Below are 27625 nucleotides of genomic sequence, written 5' to 3'. Positions count from 1 at the left end.
ACGACATTAAAATACATATACATGAAGGAACTTGGATTCTTCAGGAAACCAGATAGGAATTTTTTCAGAGAGCACATCGTCACCGACACCGCAAAAATGTGGAATACTCGTGCATTTCTTTAAATCTCTTTTTTTTATTAAGTACATCGCAGTTTTCATCAAGCCTCAACTAAACATAAGATGGAGCTGAAAGAATCGAAAATCGTAATATCATGCGCATTGAGATAGGGAATAAGGGGGGAGGTAGCTACAGGGTAATGGCTAATTCAAAGAAACATTCATTCATACTTTGAGATTATAAAAAAAGAAATGGCGGTGAAAGTTAACTCAATTTTTTTTTAAATGTTTAGGAACGTAAAGAAAGTAACCAACTATGATAATATTTACCTGATGCTTCATTGTAATAGACATTTATCCTTTCTAGCTGGAGATCAGATGCTCCTTGATATGTTCCAGAACTGTGGATACCATGTTCTTCGGAGATGATTTCCCAAAACTGGAACAGATAAAAAGTACAAAAATAAGAACATCTCTGCAAATTGTGGAAACATTAAACTTCTTCGAAATTCTCGGCCAGAAAACGCCAATAGCCATCAATTACAGGATGGCGCAGAGTTCGCAAGAGATTTTAACACCCAAGTTCAGCCCTCGTCGTTCTTTCCCCCACCCCCCAGTTCACTCGGACGTCACTGCGAGCGTGAGCCTTGGTCACTGACCCAGGCAACCGCGTCGGAGGAGTCTTCTGCGGTCAATTCATCGCGGTGCATATTTTGACCGATCGAGCCGCGAATCGATGCACCGCGCCGCACAGTGGACCAAGTCAATTATAGAGGTCGGACTTGAAATTTTTGACTCAAACTGCGAATTTTGATGTTCATTTCATTACACTTTAAATCTCAAGGAGTGCACACTGAAAACAAATTCTCGGCGTTTTTGCTAAGGTCAGTTGGTACCTTCACCATTTCACTTTTTTTACCAATTATTAGTAATTTTACCAAGACAGACTGGTAAACTTACCTAAAAACCGGTATTTTTACTGTTTTTTCAGGTAAGAATACCACTTTTACTGGTAATCAATTCCCGGTAACTTTGCCATTTTATCTCTGTAATTCTACCACAGTCGATAAAAAATATTGGCGTTTTTACCAAGGTCCAGTAAAATTACCGAGAAAGTTCAATGATTTTACCGAGATTTCTCGGTAAAATTACCAATTCCATAAATGGTAATTTTACAGAGAAAAAACTGAGATCAAATAGAACCCTGAATTCTTGGTAATTTTACCCCTTTCTTAGTAAATACACCGAGATTTGTTTCAGTGAGGAGTGCTTTTAGTAGAAAATTTCACGAGGAAACCAACGGAACCACTTTCAGAGCCTCAAAGTTTTATATAAATGGAGTTATAAGCTTTTAATGTTTCGAAATTTTGTCCGACCTCTCCTATCGACTCGACCCCTGGTGCGCCGCGGCATTGCATTGTGCAGCGCGTCGGGCATTTTCCGCGCATTTTCACGTCGCGTCCTCGCCAGCGTCGCCATCGCCGATCGGAACACTGCCCTTCTGGGTAAGAACCGCGCAAGTCAGGATGGTGAGTTCGCGGAGATATGCTGTTTTAACTGATGCGATGGCAAGGCCGATTACCTCCGCGCGGCGACGTTCGACGGTTCGTTGCGGTGACGTGACGGCACGAGATTCCCTCGTTACTTTCTCACCGATGTCGATGTCGCCCTCGCTATATTTGCATTCCGTCGATTCTACTCGTTGTTCCGATCGCTCATTGTGAGGCGCTGCGTTTTCTTCGTTTGTTTGCCTGTACGTGCGTAGAGTTGCGGATGATTGTCGGGAAAATGAGGAAAAGACAAGGGTTTTTATCATAATGGAGAATTCGCAGGTGCCTGAGATTGAATCAGTGAGAACGACAACACACCAACTCGAAAAAATGAAAATATTTAAGACACACTCAAAATTGTACAGTAGGTGAAGAAGGTGAGAAGAAGATTTTTGGTGCCAAAAGACAAGTACTTCAGGGCATTTTAAAGGTCCTGGTTGGAAGAGATGCGCTAACTCTAATGACCTTTATGAAAATTAACTGTCTCAAATGATAATTGAGCATTTTTAAGTTACCGAGCCGGTGTGTTTCACTGGAAAAAAAAAATACATTGGATCTAGAGTCCAGACTCTTAAAAACATCGACAAGAAAAAATACTCTTGATTCAATCAGATTTTTGCTTAAATCAAAAGGAAATCCGCTTAAATTAAGAGGCGTGGTTCTTAATTCAAGCAAAAATCCGATTGAATCAAGGGTATTTTTTCTTGTCGATGTTTTTAAGAGTCTGGACTCTAGATCCAATGTGTTTTTTTTCCAGTGTTCCGTTCTCACTGATTCAATTGTGTGAATGGGTCTGTTGCAAGCAAGAGGCACAGCCACCTGAACACACTTCTAATGGGTAAAATCGCTTGAAAATTACGTTGGGCACATAGACAAAGTTTGAAATCAACTCCTTTGCGCGCAACCGGCGTAGTTTGGGACAAGCTTTTTTAAAAACCGTGTTTGCGAGCAGTTTTTCATGAGGAAGCACTTTGCGCTAGGAGAAGTGCCTCCGAAATAATTACGCCTCTTTTTCACCAAAGTGTAGATATTCAAATGTTTAAAAAACACGCTTATAGAGCAATTTTGGGGGAATCGCTTGGAGGTAAGATTTAACCATCATCAGAGAAAGGTATGTTGTCGAAAACCCAATTTTGTCGCTCCCCGCGGACGGTGGAACGTAATTGCAAGGCTGCAAAATTGGCTCAAACAATTCAATTTTTTACAAATCTGTGCCTGTGCAATTTTATGTTCAAAATTTTTCTGATTTTTCCTGAAATGTGGGAAAAATCAGAGAAATTTTCAGTCAGAGTTGCCCAAGATTCTCATTCTAAAAATGCACTAAGCTAGGGGGAATTCGGCAAAATTGACATGAGGTACGTTATTTCGTAAGGGAACGACGATTTCTGAAGACTTGGCTGTTACGCCTTTCTTCAAATAACCTTACGCCTCCTTTTCAGGTGATAAGTCAGTGTGTGTATCGAGATCGAAAGCAAAACTCAAGGAGAGCACTTCGAGGCCAACAAAAAGAATCGAATGAAAAATCAACCGTGACGTAACGCTGGGGTAGGAGAAAGACGCGACTTTGTTTGGGAAGCGACTGTATTTACACGTTCACCGGCAGCCATGAGCGCTGCCGTGCTGAGGAAAAACGTCGTATGAGCCATCAAACGTTGCCAAATATCCTTCGATAAAACACGAATTCCCTGGTCGACTTATGACTATTTTCCTCCGAATTTTTTTGATAATTTTTTTCGTGATTTCACCTAAAGTTCCTGAAAATTTCAAGGAAAAGTATTCATCACTTTCCTCAAATATACACTTTTTATCGAAGAAAATCTGGCAACTCTCGAATGTTCATACGGCGTTCTTCCTCAACACGGCAAAGCGGGAGTGCGAATTTATTCGCACGCGAACGGAGCTGTTTATTCGGGCGCTTAATTTAGCCGAAAAAGCAGCTATCGATGGGAGCCGTTTCCGCTAGGATCTGAGACTAAGTTTACGGCTTCTGATGGTCGGGTTTACGGCCGCGTCGAGATGAAAAATGTTCCAAATTTTAAAGCCTCTAAAATCGACCCGGGCAGATCAAAGCAGCGTGCCAATCACGCGGGTGCAAATCATAGCGGGCCGTTCGCACGTTTGAACTTGGAGATGCAGAGTCGTAACTCCGCGGAGAACCGTAGGGAAACAGCCGTAAGTCCACCTCGCGGCGTGGGCCGCGGTTGGCGCGGATGCTTGAGGACTTCGAGGCTCACGGAGAATCGTACTTACTGCTGTTTTCCGTCGCACGGCGGGTTTTATTGCGATAGAAGTGATTCCGGAAGGAAAACGCTGAGTTCGAGCGGCGATCCAGGGGCCATAAAATAATAGGAAAGGCTGTTTATGGCGTATTTACGGTCGGAACATTCACTCGGCTATTGATGATTCGCGTTGACTTTGAACTTCCAGGTGTGCTAACGGGTTGGATGCACGATGTTGCCGTGGGGATGTCTGAAAGTCGATCCGTATAAATACATTCACTGAAGAAAATTAAAACGAAAAATTCATGGAAAGCAAACCTAGATACTCAGGACAAGCAACCGAGGCAATGGAAATTTTGGAAGAGAAAAACAATATTGCAGATTTCCTTTTAGTAGGTCACGGCTGCACGCGTGAGATTTGACGAAAAAGTCAAAATTTCTCAAAAAAGATCATTATTTGGAAATTTCACACTAACAAATTGCTGATTTTCAAGCAAAAAAAAATTTGAAAATTTTCTTCCAATTTCTCAGATATTTTTGCTTGCAATTTTATCTAAAAATTCTGAAAATTCCAAGGAAAAATATCCTTAATTTTCCTCAAAAATAAACACTTTATCTGTGAAAATTTGGCAACTCTCGAATGTTCATACGGCGTTTTTCCTTAGCACGGCAGTGTTACATGTCTCAATTTTTGAGGTTGTTCCACGCAAATCATCCCAACTCGCTCAGCTTAGTGATTTGGATATACGTTTGAAAAGTTAAGCGAGACAACTACAAGACGCGAACGCGACGTCAAGAAACACATCGCTCGCGACGTAAAAAGGAGGAAAAGAGGAGGGACGGAAGAAAAAAATTGAGTGAAAATGAGCTGACAAAGCCGGGTAATTAATAGAGAGTTGAAGAATTCGTCCAGCTCCTTTGACGCGAGGACTCAAACGAACTCCAGACGAAATGCATCAGACGTCATTCGTCTACGTTGCTTTACCCGCTTGCCAGATGGTTGCGGAAAAGGGGTAAATCTGCCATGCTAAAGAAGAACGCCGTATGAACCTTCAGACGTTGCCGCATCTCATTCAATAAAACCTTAATTTACCGGGAAATTTGTGAATTTTTTTATTCGATGTATTCAGACAATTGTGTTCGCATTTTTGTCTAAAATGCCTGGAAGTTTCAAGGAAAAGCACGCATAATAATCTCTCTCAAAAATACATGTTTTTCCGGCGCAATATGGCAACTTTCAAATTTTTGTACGGCGTTCTCCCTAAGCACGGAGGAAATGGTATCTGGAACCATGCGCGAAAAATTATTATTAACTCTGCTGCGAGGATTCCAAATCCTCATGTACATACGCCTCATGTATGATGTCTCATAATCAGTGTACAAAAATGCAGTCCATTTGTAAGCTTTGCAGTCGATTTCGTCGATTATTAGCATGAGAATTGAGGGGCTTGGAGGACAAGGCGCATAAGTGCAGTTTTAGAAAACATTTAGTTATTACTGATATCAAGTAAAACTAGTCTTAATGCATATTCTGTGAAAAATTCGCTCCTAAATTCCAATTTTTAAGCATTTAAAAGTCAGTTCGAACTTTCTTTCCACCGTGAGGGTCCATGCAATTTCGAAACTTGAAACACGCATTTCTCGACGTAACAAAAACTGCACTTGTTTTTCCTTGTCCTTCAAGCCCCTTAATTGTTAGTTTCATCAAACTGCAATAGCCACGCTCCTCCGGTTTGATCAAACCGAACTAACCTAACGTAACTCGAAGAACTGAACTCAAACTGTAGGTCTATTCTGATCGATTTGATTTAAATTGACTTTATTTTAGTTTAATTCAGGACTTTAATTTAATTAATAAGAACTCAAAGATTTGCTCTTGCGAACATGAACAAGGTGTGCAATGTATTGTGGGTAATAGATATTTCAGAGTGACAACTTGACAAAACAAGATTTAACTAGAATAGACGTAGTACCAACATAGGAGTTTATGATTAACATGGAACATACCCCCTTAATCATAAACTATTTAAGAGAAAATTTTTAACTTAAACAAAATACGTAGTGGAAAAATATAAAGGGAAATTTCCGTAACATTTACGATCAAAAGAGGGTGCGCGCAAAAAGAAAATAACATTACATTTTTTTTTTTTTTTTTTTGAGTAATATTTAGCGCAAACTAAGAAAAATTACATGGAGCGAATTCAAAGGATGCTTAAAGGAAAAATTGGCAATTTAAATAATACAAAGGAGATGAGGCTCAGAGCTTCAAAAAGAAAATCGGGTGGAAAGAGTGAGTTATATTTTATGATTCTAGAAAGGAGAGATCAGTGAAATAATTAATTTGATTCGATAATCTGAAAAAAAAAAAATTAAGAGAAATACATTTACTCAATAGCCGTCATTATTGTGTCTCTGAAATTTTCGAATTTAACACAAGTTAAGGGTTTTGTAAGAAAATCAGCTAACTGATGCTCTGTTGGAATATACTCAATGGAGAAAACTCCATCTTTAAATTGCTCACTGATATAATGATACCTGACTTCTATATGCTTACTACCTCGTCCCATCTGAGCAGTTTCAATGAGTCGAATAGCATTCTGGTTGTCAGCGTACAGAGTTGCGGGTACAGTTTTATCACAAAGCTCTTCTGTGAGAGTCTTCAAATATTTAAGTTCTTTGCAACATTCTGCGGATGCAATGTATTCAGCTTCCATCGACGATAAGGCTGTTACACTTTGAAGATGAGAGTTCCATGCTACGAGACCTCCTTTGAAGAAAATCAAGTAGCCCGTTGTGCTTTTACGTTTGACCAAATCGCCTGCGTAGTCCGAGTCTGCATACGCTTTAATTTCACATTCTGGAGTAGCCGGATAAAAAAGACCATAATTTAAGGTACCTTTGAGGTATCGTAAAGTTCGTTTTACGTTCTGAATATCTTGATGAGTAGGGTTTTCCATCGATCGGCTTTCAAAATTAACACTGTGAGCTAAGTCCGGTCGAGTTTTACAAGAAAGATAGAGTAGGCTACCAATCGCTTCTCGGTAAGGAAAGTTTCTGACGACTTCTTCAGTTTGATTGTTGCTGTCAGGTTGAATCGGTGTTCTAACTGGTTTACAATTTTGCATATTAAAACGTTTAAGCACTTGGTTAGCATAGCTTAATTGCGAAACAAAAATACCTTTTTCATTCTTTTCAATTTCCATTCCTAAGTAGGAGCTGGCATTTTCTGATACCGTCATTTCAAATTCTTCATTCAAAGCTTTAAGTACTTTATTGATTTTGTCTGTATCTTGACCAGTTACTAAACCGTCATCTACATGGATGGCTAAATAAATGTCGGATTCAGCGTTATGGAAAATGCACTGATCCGTTTTTAAAGGCATGAAACCTAATTTACGGAGAGTTGTGATGAAACGTTTATTCCAATTGTTGGATGCTTGACGCAATCCATAGATGGATTTTTTTAAGTAGACAGAAATTGTTCCCTTCTTCAAAACCTTCGGGTAGTCGCATGTAAATTTCAGTTCCAAGTTCTCCATACAAGAATGCAGTTTTTACGTCAAAGAAGACTAACTTATTTCTCTTTTCTGCAGCAATAGCAAAAAGAATACGAAGAGAATTACTTTCAACTACTGGACTAAAAATTTCTTTGTAAGCAAGGTTTTCACTGCATTGCTGAAAGCCTCGGGCAACTAAACGAGCCTTATATTTACCGTTGTCTTTAATTTTAAAAACCCACTTACTTGTAATGAGTTCTTTGCCGTGAGCTTCTTCAGGATTCACTAATACCCATGTGTTGTTTTTGGCTAAAGATGCTTTTTCTTCTTGGATTGCCTTTTCCCATTTTTCTTTATCAGGAGACTGAATCACATCACTATATGTTAGCAGGGCTTCACCGTTGTTTTCGAGTTGATTTGTCACACGATGTCTCTTGTCAAGTTCATAGTCTTTAAGTTTCTGTGGTAGGACAATTTTCCTTTTTGGTTTGAGATTTGGCATTTCAGGAATCGGCTGGTTTTCTTCATCTTGCTGCTCTTCATTTACAACAATTTCATTTTCGTCTTCATGTTGGTCTATATTATCTAAAATTTCATTTTCTTCTTCATTTTCATCATTTATTTTAATCGCAGTGTGACGTACCTCATCTTGTTTCGATGAATTAACAAATTCATTTGTGAAAATCACATCTCTGGATTTGTAAACTTTCCCTGTTTCTGGGTCAAGTATTCTGTAGCTGGGTGAATTCAAATAAGGGTCAAATTCCAGGTTCAATTTCCTCCCAAAATTTTTTTGTGAATTTTTGGGCAAACCAAACTTTATTTTGACTATCATTAGGTGTAGACTTAGGAAATATAGCTCGTCGAGCTTAATAGTTGGGCTTAAACCCGAATTTCCACCGTCAAGTGTATCACTTCCCAAAATTTGCTCTAATTTTGCCTGATTTCCCAAATTTTCGTCCCAGAGGTGACATATGATACTTTTAATTGAAAATTGAACACAATTGTCATAAAAGCATCATCGAGCACTAAATTAAAGCATAATTGAAAACATGTAACCCTTTCATATCTTGCAGAACCAAAAAAATTGAGGAAAAATCATCCGTCATGAAAGATATCTGGAGCTTATTCTGCTTGTCTTTTAGACAGTTCCGTCTGTTTACTAAAATGCGCACTGTTTTCCTTTAACACGAGAAGAAGCTTTTATTTCTTGGAATTTTGCAATACAAAATGGATCAAAAACACCGAATTTTAAAACTTCGAGTGGGCGTGTACCCGCTGAAAAGGAGATAAAGCCAGGAAAAGTTTGAGGACTAACACCGGTCAACATTTTTTTATTTTTTTATTTATTTTTTTTTTATTTTCCGAAGATTTGCCAATGGTTTTGGAGTAGATTTTTGGCGCTGATTCTGAAGAACACCTCCATTTAACTGTATCAGTGCGATTTATTCTGGGAAAGTTCGGAATTTTTCCGGAGAAATTGGAATTTTCCTTAAAAATCTAGCTTTTCCAGTAGAGTCAATTTTCCGGAAGAATCTATGCACGATGGAAAAAACCCAGGAATTTTTCGATTTCGTAGCTTAAGATACATAAGAAATCCTATTGCACCCCTATTAAAATTTCCTTTCTTTTCCTAATAACAAGGTTTTCCGGTCCAGTTTCATTAAAATCAATTAGTTAGTCACCGAGATAGTGTTTTAAGCCACGGCCACCATCTTAGATTTTCGAATCTTAGCAATTTGACTAAAATTCGAGTTCCCCATTCAAAAATACCCGCGGGTACCAATTTTCGCGTAAATCGCTTGATTAGGCGCTGAGGTAGCATTTTAGGCTATGTTCGCCATCTTGGATTTTCGAATTTTGAAATTTCGACTAAAAATTCAAGTTCCCCATTGAAAAATACCCCCGGGTACCAAATTTCACTTTAATCGACTGATTAGGTGCTAAAATAACATTTTAGGCCACGTCCGCCATCTTGGATTTTCGAATTTTGAAAATTCGACTAAAAATTCGAGTTTCCCATTTCAAAATACCCCCGGGTACCAAGTTTCGCGTAAATCGATTGATTAGGCGCTGAGATAGCATTTTAGGTCAAGTCCGCCATCTTGGATTTTCGAATTTTGAAAATTCGACTTAAAATTCAAGTTCCCCATCAAAAAATACCCCCGTATACCAAGTTCCACTTAAATCGGTCGAAAAGAGCGCCTACAGGGCTTAAACAAACAAGTCTCAGTTGATTAGGCGCTGCGATAGCATTTTAGGTCATGTCCGCCATCTTGGATTTTCGAATTTTCAAAATTCGACTAAAAATTCGAGTTCCCCGTTGAAAAATACCACCGGATACCAAGTTTCACTTAAATCGGTAGAAAAGAGCGCCTACAGGGCTTAAACAAGCAAGTCTCAGTTGTAACAGTTTTCCACTCTGTCCCACTTAACTGGGACATGGGACAGGATGGAAACATATGGGACAGGATGGAACGGGACAAGATGGAACGGGACAGGATGGAATAAGCTGTTTTTCAAGCTTATCTCTAACAGTAAAGACAATTTTGGTGTTTTTTTTCACGGAATATTTAGTAGCACATCCTAGAGGATCGGAATAAGAGAAAATTTTCCCTAACGCACACTTCGAAAGTATTTTACGAGCTTATATTAGTGTGTGTGTGTATGCTTGACGCCCTGTTAGTTATCGTGTATAGAATTCTGTTTGGCATCGTTAATGGCGTTAATCTTGCAGAAAAATTTGCGAATTTCAGAATTTTTGCCATCTACGACGTGTGAACTATTCAATCAAAACAAAAAAAGTCGTTTTTGGAAAAACCTCAACGTCACGGCAATCATTTAGAGCTTATTACATCGTTGCCATGTCTCTCCTGACTGTTGCTGACTGTTGCTCGGGACAATGATTCTAGGGCGTGAAAAAGTTATTGATCGAGCAAAAAAGAAATTGACATATTTTTTTTCTCAAATTCAAAAGCATTACCTATCATCTCCGATAAAGTTTTCTCAAATAATCACTCTGGTTATGCTGCAACATCGATTTAAAGTCAAGAACCAGGCATGGGGGACACGCAAATTTGGGACAAATATAGGCAATTTGCACATTCAAAGTTCTCCTAAATTTTTATTTCAGTCCAAATAAAGTGGGAAATAGCATGTAATAGTCAACAATAGTGTGGAAAATGAGAAAAAAATTTGATTTGCCCATGTTTCTCAGATTATGACGATTAAAACAGCTCGGGACACCAGATTAGACGCTTATTTGAACTCACCCAGCTGTTCGTGTTATAACCAATAAAGACACCCTTTTTACTTCGTTTATCAAGTTTCCGTAATGGACCTAAAACTTTAGTGTAAACAACACAACCAAAAATTCTAAGATTTGATAAATCTGGTTTTCGGCCATACCAAAGTTCAGCTGGTGTTCTGTTCACAGTTTCGGATGGACATCGGTTTAATAAATAGGCCGCTGTTAGAACAGCATGGCCCCACATTTCACTGTTTAGACCAGAATCAAATAGGAGAGCTCGGGTCTTTTCCATTAAGCTGCGATTTAATCTTTCAGCTTTACCGTTATGCTGTGGTGTGTGTGGTACACTGTAATCGGGTTTAATACCTCTCTTTTTGAGCCAGGATTTAAAATTATCAGAGATATATTCCCCGCCATTATCACATCTTAATCTGCTTGTCTTCGTCATGAATTTAGCTTCTGCTTCATAAACATATTCTTTGATAAAATCTTCTGCTTCATTTTTATGGGACATTAAATACACTTTGCAGAAATGCGTATAGTCGTCTAATATGGTCAAGAAATATTGCTTGCCATCAGGCGTGTGAGGATTGCTTGGTTTACAGACGTCACTATGAATTAGCTCTAATGGACGAACAGCACGTTCTCGAACAGTTTTAAAGGGCAGTCGGGTTTGTTTTGCTTCCGCACACACAGAGCAAACACTATCATCAGCTTTTAAAATATTATGAGGAATACCATCGGCTAGATCGGGCAGCTTCCTTAGATAAGCTTCATTTAAATGGCCCATTTTACGATGCCATTCATTGTAGACACTATCATGATGAGATTGAGCTACAAGAACTTCTCGCTCAGGAATTAGATCAACGGTGTACAAACCATTATTTGTTTTATGACCTTCTATAATTACGCGGTTGTCAACTAAGATCTGCACTTTATTTTTGTCAAACACTACCTTGCCTTTATTTTTTTGTAATTGCACTGACAGATAAAAGATTTCTGGACAAATCTGGCACGTGATATACATTATTTAAATTAAATGCTTTGGATACAATCGAGCCAACATCCGACGTCGAAATGGTTGCGCTCTTTTTGGCCGTTTTGATGTCGAATTTGCATGGGTCTGACGTGGAAAAGAGACGTTTATCATTGATAAGGTGATTGGTCGAACCACTGTCAAGAATGAAATTTACTTTATCACAGTTGTCTGAGAACTCACTTTTAGTTTCATTTTCAGTTAAGAATATTTCAGTTTCAGCAAAAAAGGCTGCTTTATTATCATCATTATCATTATTGTGAGAGTTACTCTTACCTGTATTGTTATTTCTTTTCCCTTGATTTTCACGTCGAAAGAAACAATTTATCGCTAGATGATTGTCGTTTCTCCTGCATGCTTCTGTCAGAGTACAATTTGTCTGCAAGTTGGGACAGTTTCGTTTCAGATGACCTCGCTTGTTGCATTCATAACACGTTACATTATTACTGAAGTTAGATTTAAATTTGACGGCAGCGTGAAAAGTTGCGCCTTCAGTATCTTCATCCGATAGTTTCAATTTAGCTTCCTCTTGAACTAATCTGCCAACTAGATTGTTGAGGGTTCTGTCTTTCTCACTAGTAGAATCTCATGCACTGCTAAAGTGTTTATAGCTTTCGGGTAAAACTGACAAAATTTTTGTCATGAGCATGGTATCGTCGATATTTTGGTTTAAGCGATTTAACTTGTAGGTTATGTCCTTAAGTGCGGAGATGTTATCAATAACACTTTGCTTGGATTTAAATTTGAAGTTGTAAAACTCGGTTAGGAGTGTGCATTTTTGCTGGTTATTGTCTCTCTCATAGATTATTTTGAGTGAATCAAACATTTGCTTACTTGTAGTACACGTAATTATGTGGGGAATCACAGATTTATCCAGTGTTGAAACGATGTAATGCTGAGCTTTAGCATCTCTTGAGTTCCAATCCTTTTGGGTTGCTGCTGTAGTTGCATCTTCCAATTTCTCCGTACCGTCTACGATGCCAATCAGATCTCTTGCCTTAAATAAAATTTGAATTTGAAAATACCAAATACTGTACGTTTCGGGATCCTTTAAGTTTTGAATATGCAGGACATCTTCTCTGTCACTTTTTGCCATTTTGGCACAGTCACTCAGGCATGCACGTGCACGATCAACCGGCACCAACCACGAATTTACGCGAAACTTTTCGAACGACGTTTTACACTTTAACTTTGAAGGAACTGCGGCCCATAACCTGATCGATTTGATTTAAATTGACTTTATTTTAGTTTAATTCAGGACTTTAATTTAATTAATAAGAACTCAAAGATTTGCTCTTGCGAACATGAACAAGGTGTGCAATGTATTGTGGGTAATAGATATTTCAGAGTGACAACTTGACAAAACAAGATTTAACTAGAATAGACGTAGTACCAACATAGGAGTTTATGATTAACATGGAACATATTCCATCGCCTAGAAAAAAAAAACAAGACGACGGTTCCAACGTTAAGACGTTGGAGAGCGTTCACCGTAGCACCTCGTCAATATGTAAAAGTGGTTTTGCGCGGACGGAAGAGAGCGCTGCAAGACGCTGTTGAACTAAACGTGGAGCGTAACCTAGGAAACATACATGTATACAAGACATGTCTTGTCATTATAGAGTAAAATATAGAGGTCATTAGTGAAAGGGTACTTTGTACCCAAAGATTTTTCTAGAACTACGACGACAAAAAATTTGAACGATCCTTGAAAGAGTCATTAAATAAAAGTACGTTGCAGAGTTTTAAAACGTAAAGATATTAATTTCTCAAAGACCATCCTACAGGCATTACATAAATTGGACAAAATAGGAGAAAAAAAGTTGGAGATGATACTTAAAAAAAATTGAGAAATTAGGTATTGCTTCCCACCACGAAAAAGGGCGCCGATTCCCATGGAGCAGTGCGGGCCTTTACCAATGGATACATTAGTAACATACCCGATGCAAAACGACGGGAAAGAGGTTCACTACTAACGTGGTGAACGCTCAAAATCAATTCTGATTCAAAGAGGCCCGCATGAGATCGTTGCAACCATGTCACGAAGTGCATTAGCGCAGATGTCTGGATCCGTGGACAAGATCGAGTGCACAGTGAGTCATTAGTTTACAGCAGGAGCCGCTACCAGCCTCCTCGCAGCCCATTTCTCAAGCACCTCTTGATCGAGGCTCTCCACGTCGAGTGGACGAAATCGAGAACATTTGTTTGCAATTTGCAGCCCCCCCCCCCCCCCCCCCCCCGGGCTCGAGAGCTGAGGATGTAACGAGGCGACAAACTGCAGACGGGACTCCTGTACGTCACTGTCCTACGTCATCTCCAACAGGATCCGCCGGGCCAGGAAGTGGCACGTGGGATCCAAAGATATTCCATATTTCCCAGGGCAGCCTCTGTTTTTGATCGTGGAATCGCGAAATCGAATACCCCTTTCTTATGCTCCGAATTCCCTGCTGCATTTCATTTTCAGCATTAACCGAGAAATGTTTAAGGATTGTGGCCGTTCATTGAACAGCCCCTTTCCTCAGGACGCACCATATCGAGGTCCAAAGTGCGAAACCGCGTGCATCCGCTTGCAACGTTGCATACTTTCTGTCATATTCTACTTATCGCAGGGCCGGATTTAGGGGGTGGCCACATGGGCCGCGGCCCATGGCGGCAAATTTAGGGGGCGGCAAATGTTGTAATTTTTTCAAATGTAGGTATCAAGAAAAAAATCTGATTTAGAAAAAAAATTACAAACGAGAAAAGGCGAAAAAATCTCTCATTTCCTGAGAGTTGAAGTATAGTAATTTCTAATATGTTCGTCTTTCGGTTATGCGAGAGACAGAAGTTGAGAGAGGAACCAAACACGAAATTTGGCCCGGAGCGGCGCGGCGTAGAGAGCAATGATGACGACGGCTTGAAATGGATGGAAAGGAGAAGCCCTCGGCGCGCCGGTCAGCATGAAACACATATTAGCGCCTACAAGACTCCACGAATACTTCACGCATTGCGTCAAACGTAGTGCGGTCAGCAGCGGTTGGCGTGAAACTCATAGTGCCTACAAGACTGCATGAATACTTCACGCATTGCGTCAAAAATAGTGTGGTCAGCAGCGGTCGGCGCGTGAAACGCATAGCGCCTACAAGACTGTAGGGATACTTCACGCATTGCGCCAAACACACCGCGGTTGGCGCGGTGGCGGAAATTAAAATCATTAAACGCCATTCATGTTTTTATTCTTTCATAATTTTTTATTTCTTTTCTCATTAATGAAAGGCCTTGTCCACACAGGGATAGGTTTACGGAACTTAATTTTCGCGCAAAGTTCCGTGAACTTTTGCTAGTGGTGACAGGGTTTTCACAAAAAATGTGCCCAACGCGAGTAAACCCATCTTATGCACCCCTCCTCCTCTGGCACGTTCACCTGATGGTTTGTATCGATGTTTCAAAACGAGAATGAGAAGGGGCGGCAAAATACAGGCGGCCCATGGGCGGGAAGTAGGTAAATCCGGCCCTGACTTATTGTCCCTCTTTATATAATCTATGAGAGAGGTTGTTATTTTATCGATTTACGTATGTAGTGTTATTATTATCGAAGATATTATAAGCACTGATAAGATTAATTTAAGTTTTGTTTGTTTGATTTTTATTTCATCAATTATCAAACATATTAATTTTACGTGCATCTCGTGCGTCACAAAAACGTTACGAGGAAGACAGGTTTGAAAAATTCTAAATTCAGCGATACGTATTTTATGAACGGCCACTATTCTGCAAAGGAAAAACGCCGTACGAACATGCGAGAGTTGCCAAATTTCCCGGTGTACCGTATGTATTTTTGACGCGAACTAAGCATATATCCCTTGAAATTTTCAGAGATTTTAGAATAAATTGCGTACGAAATCGGCTGAATATTTACAAGTTTCCTACTAAGTTCTGTTTTTATTGAAGCAAATCTGGCAACGTCTGAAGGCTCATACGGCGTTCTCCCTTGGCAAGGCAGTATATTCTGGGAAACTCTATGAGTCATTTCCTTCGACGAACTCAATTACACGAGAGTATCCCACATCCTCAGCCGTGGATTACCAGTGCGGAACAAGCATAATAACCCCGATGGAATCCAAGAGCATCGGTGACTCATCGGGAACGAGTCAGGGGGATGATACCCCGGGAAACCAGCAATGTGCTCGCCGATATTTTTGCGACTTCACCACCCTGGAGTAGAGGGGACCTGGGGGGAGGGGTGCCGGCTAGTCTGCGCGTGCAGTGCCAATACCGCGAGCGTCCGGGCCTAAGCGTAATCGAGTCCCGGAGCCCGGGGAAGAGGGGGTGGGCAAAAAAGGTGGTAGAAAGGGGGGGAGGTGGCAGAGCCGCAGGAGACGAAATTGAGATGCGCTCGCCATCGCTCGAGCACCGCAAGTCGACTTCCGTTTCCAAAATAAAACGCGCCTGGACCTGGACACCGTGTTGACAAAGTTCTCGACTTCTCGCAGGTGCACTGGGAAAAAAACACATTGGATCTAGAGTCTAGACTCTTGAAAACATTGAGAAGAAAAAATACTCTCGATTCAATCGGATTTTTGCTTAAATGAAGAACCAAGGCTTTTAATTTAAGCGGATTTCGTTTTGATTCAAGCAAAAATCTGATTGAATCAAGAGTATTTTTTCATGTCAATGTTTTTAAGAGTCTGGACTCTAGATCCAATGTGTTTTTTTCCAGAGTGGGACCCAAGACGAGATAGCTCTTCGTTGCCCGTACAAAAAAACGTAACCCCATTCAGAGGTTGAAAAATTGACCCGAACAATCCAATTTTTTTAAAAAAAATATACCTGCGCAATTTTGGAATTTTTCTAACTTTTGCACGGGATCAGAAGGAAAATCAGTGACACATTCAGTTATAAATGCTTAAGATTCTCCCGGTAAAAATGAAATTTATGGGTGAAATTTGGCAACACTGAAATGTAGTTAGATTCTCTCTTAAGGAAAACGAAGATTTTAGAACCTGCACCATGAGCATTCGTCTTGCCGCATTGTGGAGGAGCACGAAATTTTCAATTTTGAGGTTGGAGTAAGGTGCTCTCTCGTCTATTGGAGCGAAAAACATCTCCGTACAGCGAGCTGATTATTGAAATAACTGTCCAAATCTGTAGACAAAGAGGATGAAGGGAAACTGGAGCGATCTTATTGGTGAAAGCGGGTGTCTGCAATGGATAATGGGGGTAAGTAATCAACCAACTAACGGCAACCCACGGATAGTCCATTATTTTTCCCTATGGTCCATCATAACCGCCTAATTCTCCTCTACTTTATCTATCGCTCTGTCTATAAGTTTTAATAATCAGTGCTTTGTCTATCTTTGCCACAGTCATAAAACTCCTCGGGGGTCGCGTATTAATTACGCGTCAAGAGACGTAAGAGCCGAAAGAGGCTCTGAGTATGCAATGGGACGAGATTGATCATAGCGCCTGGACGCAACTATTCGTGCTCGACGGATGTCCGTATTGCATATCCCAAAAATTGAAGGCAATTTGTTCGAGGTTGATAATGCATCATATTCTCCCTTACAGCCACCCGCTTCAACCGATAGGATCCCTCCGGAATCCCTCTATCGTCTTTGCTATCAATTTCAATAATCAGCCGGCTGTCTACCTTTATCACAATCAGAAAACTCCTTGGGGGTCTTGCGTGTTCATTACATCACGACAGAAGGGACTCTAAGTATGCTTGACGAGATGAGATTGATCATAGCGCCTGGATGCAACTATTCGTGTTCGATGGATGTCGGTGTCGCATACCCTAAAAATTGAAGGCGAACTGATCGGGAGACTCGGTAGTTAGGCTTTCATTTTCAGCCGTGCTCTATGAGAACCACCCGTTTCAACTCATTGGAGCCCTCTATGCCCTCTAACCTAAAATTTTCCTTTGAAAATTTTAGGAAATTTGTTTCGTAATAAGCAGAAAATTCACTGGTTTTTTCACAAAAATCCGCTCAACCGTTTTCCTGTAAAAATATAAAGTGCCCGATTAAAAGCAATAGCTGATGTGACTTGGTTCCTTTCTGCTTCATTTGGTCAATTTTAGATTAACCCAAAATTAAGTTAGCCTCGTTACGATCCGCAAGGCTCCAAATCAACTCAACCACATGTTTTGACTGACCAACAATTAGCGCCAACCTCAGCCTACTGATGATCATACCCTCTACTCATCGCGATTGCTATTTTCCGTGCATCGATGAACACTGCGATGACCTGATGAGTTATGAGTCCCGTAGCCCCGTGTCGGACAATATTTCATTCATTCATCAAAGCACAGGCTCCGATTTGAGAGACCGGGGGAGGGGGAGGAGAGAGAAAATATAATTGTTCAGTCGAGTCAGTCACAAAAAGGTACGACAATAAAACCAACGAACTATGACTTTATGAGGAGGGGATCGGTCAGGTGAACGTAAAACTAGACGGATGACTATGAGGGGTTTAGCGAATGACCACGGCGGTCAGGATGGCAGTTTTACCATTCTGAAAGAGTTCTTCGACGGGATTTGACCTTTGAGGCAAAGTTTTGAGGATGAAAACTTAACTACAGCGCGACGTATAATGCATTCTAGCAGATGAAGGAATTTTTAAGTTCGATTCAGACATTAAAAAAAGTTTAGAGTGTTTAAATGTTTTTCTTTAAACCGTACCGTGCTGCGAACTATTTTACCTTTGCTTTGTCGATTTTGTTCGAGCATGACCTTTCGGCTCTGAGTCCCGTGAAGAGGTATATGACCTCCGCAATCCGTAAAGAATTCGTTTGTTCCTCTTCTTCTCCTTCTCTCTTTGAGAACTTTGGGTTTTCTCTATTCACATAGAAAACTCAAATACCTCAAAATAATCACAAATTCAACTTTCTCAAAGATTTCACGAATTCTAGGGTCTTCTGGTAAAAGTAAACACATCTAAAAGTGAAGCTCAAAAATCACTTTAAAGTAAGAAATTGATTTGTATTTTCTTAAATTTTCATCTGATGAACAACACACTATAAAATAGGTGGTAGTGAGTCGGCAGGGATTCAGAGGCGTTTCTGAAACTCATTTCAATCCGCACAGCAGAAATCTGCTTAAAATCTTGAGGAAAAATTTCGTATACCGTTGAGCTTTAATTTATGAGTCTTCCGCTATCATATTCGTACAGAAAACTTCCTCAAGTACTGAACGGCAGCACCATATATCATCTCACGATGAACAGAAGATAAAGCAACGGCATATGAAAGATCCGGAATATATTTGTGCCGCCTGCTGTCCTTAGTAGAGCCCAAAATTCATCCCAAGAGCTGAAGCCAACCTGAGGGGGGCTGAGGAGCTCTAATCGGGCTGTGGATGAGAGCCAATTTCGAGGCGTTCTTGCATAAACACGCTGGCGCGACTTAAAATTAATATGAGCACCTGCTCAGTCGGTTGTCAGCCTCTTCTTTTATCCCTTCTTCCAAGGAACGGATTCCGTAGAAAAGACTCCTGCCCTAATTTCCAAAATTATACCTGCACAATCAACTGAATGTATGAGGTGTATCAAATGTTTCCAAGGTGATAAAATAGTGCTGGGTACACACAATTTTGCTGGGAAAGCGCGAAAAATGTCCCCACGCGAGAATATTGCGGAACTGCATTTTGCAATGAGAAACTACATACACTGGAAAAAACGCATTGGATCTAGAATCCAGACTCTTAAAAACATCGACAAGAAAAAGTACTCTTGATTCAATCAGAATCTAGCTTAAATCAAGAACCAAACCTCTTAATTTAAGCGGATTTCGTTTTGATTCAAGCAAAAATCAGATTGAATCAAGAGTATTTTTCCTTGTCAATGTTTTCAAGAGTCTGGACTCTAGATCAATTTTTTTCCAGTGTACTTCGCTAACATTTGCCAGTGAAAAATCGAAAATTTTAGGAAAGTGCAGATGAAGGTTTTCCATAATTTTTTATTTATCTGCTCAAAAGGTGGCCAAAATCGATAGAATAAAGTCGATCTTTTGACTTTTAAGACAAATGAGGGTATGGATGAGGGCTATTTTTGGTGGCTATCCTGATTTTCCTCAACTCTAAAATTTTTAAATCATTGATGGTCTATATCTAACAGAATGCATCATATTTTGGTCATTTCCGGGCTTATTTCGAGTCTAATACTGGCCTAAATATGGCTCGGTTTTCGCGAAAAATGCAGGTTTGCGGTCGAGTGCCGCAAAATTTCGCATTTTTTGCCTAAATCAGCCCGCACGCCCATGCTTGGGTCAGTATTGGACGCAACTGAGCCAAGAAATTACCAAAGCATGATGCGTTACGTAAAATATAGAGCTTCAAAATATCGTACAGTTGAGGATGTTCAGCTGGGATGGGCCCGAAAATGGCACTTATCGATACCCCTCCTTTGTCACCGTTTGGACGAATTTCAGATTTCAGTGTGTATTTTTTTCCCCAACTCCAACATCCTTTGTTTTCCTCCTGGATACTTCTTAAGTTTCTTACCTCAGTGGCTGACTTACGAGGGACAATTAAGAGGATATCTTCGGAGCCCCTCGCAGCCCTCCGCTGTGAAACCCATCGGATTTTTTGGAACAAAGCCATGCGTGGCTCCTTACGGAGTCCCTCGATAATGACTGACATCACTCACAAAAATGAGGGCGAAGTTTTATAAATCACCGAAGAAGAGGGGAATCATTTTAAGGGTTCGTCCGGACAGCTTTAAGAGCTGTCGAAAGACGGTATTGGGTAAGCTGATCCATATGTTCGCCGGCGGCACGGAAATATCTCCCGGTGAAATGGTTTACACTGCGAAGCCCCTCCTCACAAGTTTACAGCTGTAAATTTAATCTATGAGGAGAGTTGGACATCTTGAAGGCGTCGTTGCCTCGAGGCAGGGACCGTAGCCACACCCGTAGGATAAGGGGAATTTTCTGGAATGGGATCGGATCGCGCCTGACACGTTAAGATAAGTTTTTCTTGGGGATGAGAAAAGGGATTATGGATATGTCAAATGGTTGTCTTTCATATTTACTCCTTACAAATCAATAATACTTACCTATATTGCTGGTGAAACTCCGAAACCACGGATCTCGGTTTGCAACGTTGCATAGATTTTCTGTCATACTTCATTTTTTTTAATGGTAGTATTTCTATCAAACAGATTTATGTGCAGGTGAGAAATATGGGGTGTGCTCGTCAGTTCTCTGGCCGTAAGAGTGAATGAGAATAATAAAGCGCCAGTGACGTCAGCGGCAATGATGGAGCCGTGGCCGCGAGACGGAGATTATCGTTGGGGCACTTTAACTCATGAGCCCTGTCTACAACGCTCTCTTGCCATGCTCGCGGCTCATACATCCCGCATTCAGTTGGCACATAGTTCTGTTTGCTGAATTTAAAATTCCGTTTTTCCAATTCTTCAAAAGGAATCACGCCCACTGACCACATTGTTTTTATGCAGCTTTCTAGAGCTCACCCCATATTTCTCACCTCCACATAGTTCTGTTTGATAGAAACACGTCCAAATGGAGAACTACTCGGTGTCAATTCTTTAAAACCTCCTTGATTTTTCTTCGCTGAGTGAAGAAAATTCTGCGGAAACCTCAAGGAATAATGCTGCTTTTTCTCCTGTATAAAAATAAAATGGGAGTTGAGATATTTAAACACCGCAAACGAGAAACGTGGTTCCGGACTTACACCATCGATGTGGATCCTCCATAGGAAAGGAGTTGTCTAAGGAACGAATATGAATAAAGCCCTAAATATCTACAGCCCGAAGCATAAACCAAAGAGAGGCAAAATCTCTGAGTTGCGTTCTTCTCACCAGGAGGATAAACCAAAACTATTACGCGATCCAGCAGACTGGAACAGTGTGGATACCGCACCAACTTCCTTGTTCTTCGCCATTTGCCACAGAACCAGCAATCACACTAGAGAAGAGTGCATCAAACTCCTTCAGTCATGCTTGCCATCACTCCGTGGTAGAAATGCTCGGCCATGACCGATTGTCAGATAAACTGTTCGGTGTCTGCGCTCTAAATACGTTCATTATCTGACAAAATCTTTCTGATTAATTATTATAAGCCATCACTTCTTCCCGTTGCTATTTCTCGTGAGTCATGAGTCATCGAGAGTATAACCAACTTTGAAGTTTGAACCCAAGATAAAAATTATAATTGAAGTTACTAGGTTTCATTAACTACATTTTGATGGTTGATGCATCCTATAGAATCCCGAAAAAGAGGCTTTTGGGAGGGCTCTACCTTTGGAGAAGCTGCAACATGCGTAAATGCATATGTCACGGGCAAACAGTATTCATCATTGACACTAGCAAATCAGTCGTTTCGTCAAATGTCTAAGCAATCAGCAAAAAGTCAAATATTCTTACTTAGATTAATTTTTGTATTATTGTTCTAATTAAAACAAAAAAAAAACAAAAAAAATATTGTTACTGAAAGAAAGAATTCTCCATAATAAAGTGCATCTGGTATTTGAAACAACTTTTAGTGTCTGAACGAACATTTATCTTGAAACTCTCAGCAAGTCTTAAGATAAAAAAAATTTTAATAATTAAATTAATGAAAAGCATTAGAAACGAAGAAACGAGGAGAATTCGCAGATTTGATCAGTCATTTTTTCCAAAACATCGAAAACTCGTTGGCTCTTCGTCATAAATTTACATTTCGTAAACTTTCCACTGACCAACTGTCTTGGTATTAGATGAAATGCCTAGTTTCAGTATTTGACTGTGACACATATCATCAACTTATGGCCAAAGTGTCACAAGCGCCATGCTACAATCCAAAATTTTCCCTGTCATTTTATTTTTTTACAGAGAAGTTGTCGTTTGAATCTGTTTGAAAATTTTACCGAATTTTGTAGGCAGCACAACGAACATTCAGTGAAATTTTTAAACAGCGCTAGGGAAGACATGAACCGCTTACGCATCAAGAAAACGTAATCGACATTTTGAGTCAGAGCACTTAGGTGTGAAATTCGGTACCGGAGTCTACATGTGCACGGTAAGAAAAAGGAACCAAAATTTTGTGTTAAAGGGGAGTTAAAATACGAAGTAACACATCGTCACCTTCCGGCCAAAGCATCACAAGCGCCATGTAACGTTTACAAATTTCCGCCGCCACTTTATATTTTTCCCAGAGAAATTGTTGTTTGAATCTGTTTGAAACTTTTACCGAATTTTATAGGCAGCACAAAGAACATTCAGTGCAATTTTTAGACAGCTTCGTCGAAAAATTTCTCCGTAAAGAAATAAAATGGCGGCCGAAATTTTGGAACGTCCCATGGCGCTTGTGATACTTGGGCCAGAAGGTGACGATATACAGAGTATGCGACAGTGATAATAATTGGGTCATCAAAACGGTCACACGCTAAGAGCGAAATCACACTCAGGAAAAGTGAGTGAGGTTCTTGAAGCAGGAGGAAAGAAGATTAATGGAGCAGCGATGGAACGGCATTACAATAACGCCATTTACCGTGGGCCAGGAATGCCCGCGCCGGTCGACGGTGAAATCCTCGCCGTCTAGAAATGCGACGGATATCTAGTATATTCTGACTAGAAAACTGCAGACAAGGCTCGAGATCCCGAATCCGAGCAGCTTTCCTCCCGGCTGAGTTAAAGGTCGCTCTTCGCGGGTCACATTCTCCCAGATATTTATGTGTCTGAGCTTCTTCGGAGAAAATCCCGGGACGTTCGCGAAATCCACCGAGTTTCGGAGCGCTGCGCTTGGTAACAAGGAGTTCGACAGGGTGATTGGCTATTTTAGAGAGACAGAAAGTTCGTAACGCAGCCAACGCGTGTTAAAAATCAGCGTTAAGCTGCGAACATGGAGGGATACAGAGGGAAAAAGCTCATATGAGCACAATAGAAAATTTGCATGCAATTTTTTTTATTGCTTCATCTGAAGGTGCTTAAATGATTTTGCAGTATTTTTTATGATTTTTTTCTGTTGTGGAAAATAGTATACAAATGTATTTAAAAGTGACAAAATGCACCGTCCAGTGACGTCATCTGGCAGCATCCATTTAAACACATGCATTTTGGCAAATTAGGTTATTTTGTTGTATCTCCGCTAATAATTGTTCAATTTATGAAACAAGGGTATTTTTGTGTTCAGCTCACCTGATAGCGTCCACTTAAACACGGAATTTATCTTTCAGGCGCCTGCAAATTCTCCATTTTCCCTCAAATAGATGCCGACGGTGTAAGTCGGCAATCACATAACTCGGTTTGCGACGTCGCAGACTTCCTGTTATACTTATACGGTCTCTGTATGATTATGGTTTACTTGGATATGTCTGTTCTGGACTATTGGCATAGATGCAACGGAGAATTTTCCCTTGTAAGACCAGAAAGAACCGGCAGGAAGTCAAGGACTTTTGGCGGTCAAGAAAAAATTGCAGATTGCACCGCTGTGTTTGACATTACTCTATCAGTTCAAAGAGTTATAGTTCTTTGAAATAGTGCAAAACCAAATTTCTCCTTCCTCTAAGTGAGACACAGGTCCGCTCTTTGTAGAGTAAGCCATTCGTGCAAGCATATAACATGTATCTCGATTGAGGCATGCTGCACTCACTTTTTCAAACGAATACTTGTCCATTGGCCCTAACAAGTATGTCTGTTTTAAATGGGACGGTTTTTCCCCCTTTACAGGTCTGAGGACAAATTAAGTTGGCGATGCACATGAATAGTGCATTAGGTTATGCAAATGAATGCAACGACGCGTCGTTTCAACAAAGCTCGGATGCACGCGCATTGCCTCTTAACGACTCATTTGGTATAAGCTTCTTCAAACAACTTGTTTATCACAAGAATTGCTCAAAAAATTTTGCACAAAAACTTGCAAATATGGGATCGTATGAAAGCAATTTAGGCTGGGCTTAGCTCAACGTTTCCTTTTGTTGTCGCTCTCGTAAGCCTTATAACAACAAGAAACAAACCGGACGGACTTAGGATCGAGGTTGTACGATAAGTGCACGAACAGGATATCTAGCACTTTCCAAGAAAAAATTCTAGGAATATCAGCATACTAATAAGAAAAAACATTCTCGGATATGCATCCATGATTTTCCTGAGTAAAGTACCTAAACTTCCCAATAATCAGGAAAATTTAATGAGAAGCAAATTCTGTCAGCTGCATGATTTTTGGAGCATCTTCAGGTCTGAATGTTCACTAGAAAACACTAAAAAAAGGATTTGAACGCGCTTCTTTGTTAATTTATTTGAAATGAAAGCAACAACAAAATTGATCAACTTCTTTATAGTTTAAAGAAAAATGCCTTTTACACTCAGGATTTGTTTTAAAGTGAGATGATGATCTTAATTCGAATGAAAGTGTTTTTTTTTTCAAATTTATAGTAGTTTGCCCTTGTCATCGACGAAAAAAATAAATAAAATAAAATAAGTATGACGAAAACAGTCGACCGCAACAAAACTTGTAGGCTAGCAAATTGTTTTTGAACACAATTATTTTTTTTAAAAGTTTTTTAACGATTTTTTAATGAATGGTCGAGTAACACCTGAAATTACAGAATTACACAATATTAGCATTTTTTTGACTTCCCCTGGTAACAAAAAAAGTATTTTCGGATGATTCCGGTTTTCTGGTTAATAAACACACTGACTAACTAATTTATCAAGTATTTTTCGTCGTTCTGCGGCCATTTAAAAAAGAGAGCAAAAAGCGGTACATGTGTCAGGTGAGAATCTATAAAGTACACAGTAATGTTGAATAGCGCGTGTGAAATTCGAGACTCGTGGCCAAACGTATTTGTTTGCTCATTCCACCTCTTGTACGAGGTGTGAAAGTTCAATGCGACGCAGGGCAAAGCCGCTAAAGCATTTGATAATTTTTCAAGTAAACTAAATAGAAAGTGATCAAAACTATGTTGACATTGTTAACTTGCAAAGTGAAAAGAACGTGTTGTTAAATATTAGTCAGTCGATTTTAATGACCAGTAAGTTATCCATTATTTCCATTGCACTGACTAGTCCAGTCGTGTAAGTTCCTCCCCCTGTGCCCCCTCCCCCCAGAAAGTTCCTATGGTTCCGCCCATGCATCGATTTTTCAGTTCGTTATGAACACCCTGTTTATCGATCCTTTTCCATAGGTTTAAACCGAAGAAAAATCGATAGATCGCAAACCACGCTACGCCACTGAATCCCCCTCACTTTATTTTTTCAAAATTCGCCCCCAACTTTTCAGCCCCCGTGTCGCTGTAGGAAATCTCCACCAGAAATCAAATCGATGTCTCTCTCAGTGCAGGAGGTCAGATGGACTTCAGAAATTACAATTTCGGGCTCATCCGTAAAATCACTTATGTGAATGGGAAAACTAATGGTGCAAACGTTGTTTCTATCTGAGCCAGGAGTTGGACGTATTTCTACCAAACAGACCTATGTGGGGGTATGAGAAATATGGGGTGTGCTCTAGAAAGCTGCATAAGAAGCAATGTAAAAGTGGGCGTGATTCCTCTTGAAGAATTGGAAAAGCGGGATTTTACATTCTATCAAACAGACCTATGTGCCAACTGAATGCGGAACTCATGAGCCGCGGGCATGGCAAGAGAGCGTTGTAGACAGGGCTCATGAGTTAAAGTGCCCCAACGATAATCTCCGTCTCGCGGCCACGGCTCCATCATTGCCGCTGACGTCACTGGCGCTTTATTATTCTCATTCTCTCCTACGGCCAGAGAACTAACGAGCACACCCCATATTTCTCACCTTCACATAGGTCTGTTTGGTAGAAATACGTCCAATTGTAATTCCTAATTGCAAAATGTTGTCCAGATCCTTCAGCGACCGTGATTTGCCGAGTCGATACGTGCCTCGAGTGTGGAAGATCGCGATGATTCAACTCTGTTTCCGAACACACCACGGTTCCCGAGCTGAGCAGAGAGCGATGATGTGATGCGGTGATGCCCCTCCGAAAGAGGGCATTTACCTCGCAAAACAATATTCCGCCAACAATTTCGCAATCACCCGCGTTCAAGGTTACCGTAAACAATACTTTTCACCGCGGGCTTTCCTAACGCCGCCAAGTTTACGCTCTTCAATCGCGAGCGTGAAAATTGGGTAATAAATCAGCTCGTTAATTTATTCCGGGTGTTTGATCTTGCTCCTGGTGTTTTGCTTTATTAATTGTATTTTGGCTGGAGGGGGTGTCAACGACCTTAATCGTGCATAAGAAGAACAGTGAGTGTGGTGAGCGAGCATTGGATATTCGGTCGGAGTATTTTTTATTTCTATGGTTAGAGTGATATGCTATTTTCTGTTAGAATGGAGACAGTTTTGCTTAATCTATTGCCTGCGGACTGATTATTGTTTACATCCAAAGCGAAAGACAAAGGAGACCTATCGAAAGTATGGAGCGACCCTATTGGTTGAAATGGGTGGTTCTTATTGACTAGCGGAGATGGACTAACCAGGGTTTCTCGTTGGTTGCCGTTCGATAGTATATTGCCTAACTCCTTCATCCATTGCGACCACCCGCTTTCACCCATAATATCCCTCCTAATCCCTTTTGTCTTCTTTATCTGTAGCTTTGTCTATCGATTTCAATAATCGGCGCGCTGGATTGAATCAAAGTAAAGTTGACATCTGATATCGGAAAATTCACCGAATCCAACATAAAAAGAAAGCCATGAAATTTCTAATGGGACAATTTTGCAATGCTAAGGAAAAACGCCGTATGAGCCTTCAGCCGTTGCTAAATTTCCTCCAATAAAATATTAACTATCTGGGTTTATGAATATTTTCCTTCGAATTCTTACGGGAATTGTATTTGTAATAACCAGATCTCATTTACCTAAAAATTTGGAAAAAAAAATATTCATGACACTCTTCAAAACTAAGCATTTTAAGGGAGGAAATTTGGCAACTCTCGAATGTTCATACGGCGTTCTTTCTAAGTACGGCAGAATTCCACTCCATGTAATGTCACTTTGTATCCATGAAGATCCCGGGAAACATCATCACAAGATGCACGTCCATTCTGACAACGTGATTTCGTAACAGTGTTTCAA

General features: G+C 40.2%; 1 protein-coding gene across 2 annotated transcripts in view; it reads right to left on the bottom strand.

Moving 5' to 3' along the window:
• Window positions 1-27625, bottom strand: part of LOC109032688 (tubulin beta-1 chain) — a 72902-nt gene that overhangs the window by 21883 nt on the left and 23394 nt on the right. For both annotated transcript variants that reach the window (XM_019044943.2, XM_019044941.2), the window contains exon 2: window positions 388-496. In XM_019044943.2, the coding sequence (XP_018900488.1) occupies window positions 388-496 (109 nt within the window). The remainder of the gene's footprint in view (window positions 1-387; window positions 497-27625) is intronic.

Source organism: Bemisia tabaci, chromosome 7, assembly GCF_918797505.1.
Source record: "Bemisia tabaci chromosome 7, PGI_BMITA_v3".
Classification (NCBI taxonomy): domain Eukaryota; kingdom Metazoa; phylum Arthropoda; class Insecta; order Hemiptera; family Aleyrodidae; genus Bemisia; species Bemisia tabaci.
Note: the sequence above shows the minus strand (reverse complement) of the source record. Positions and strands in the feature narration are given on the sequence as shown.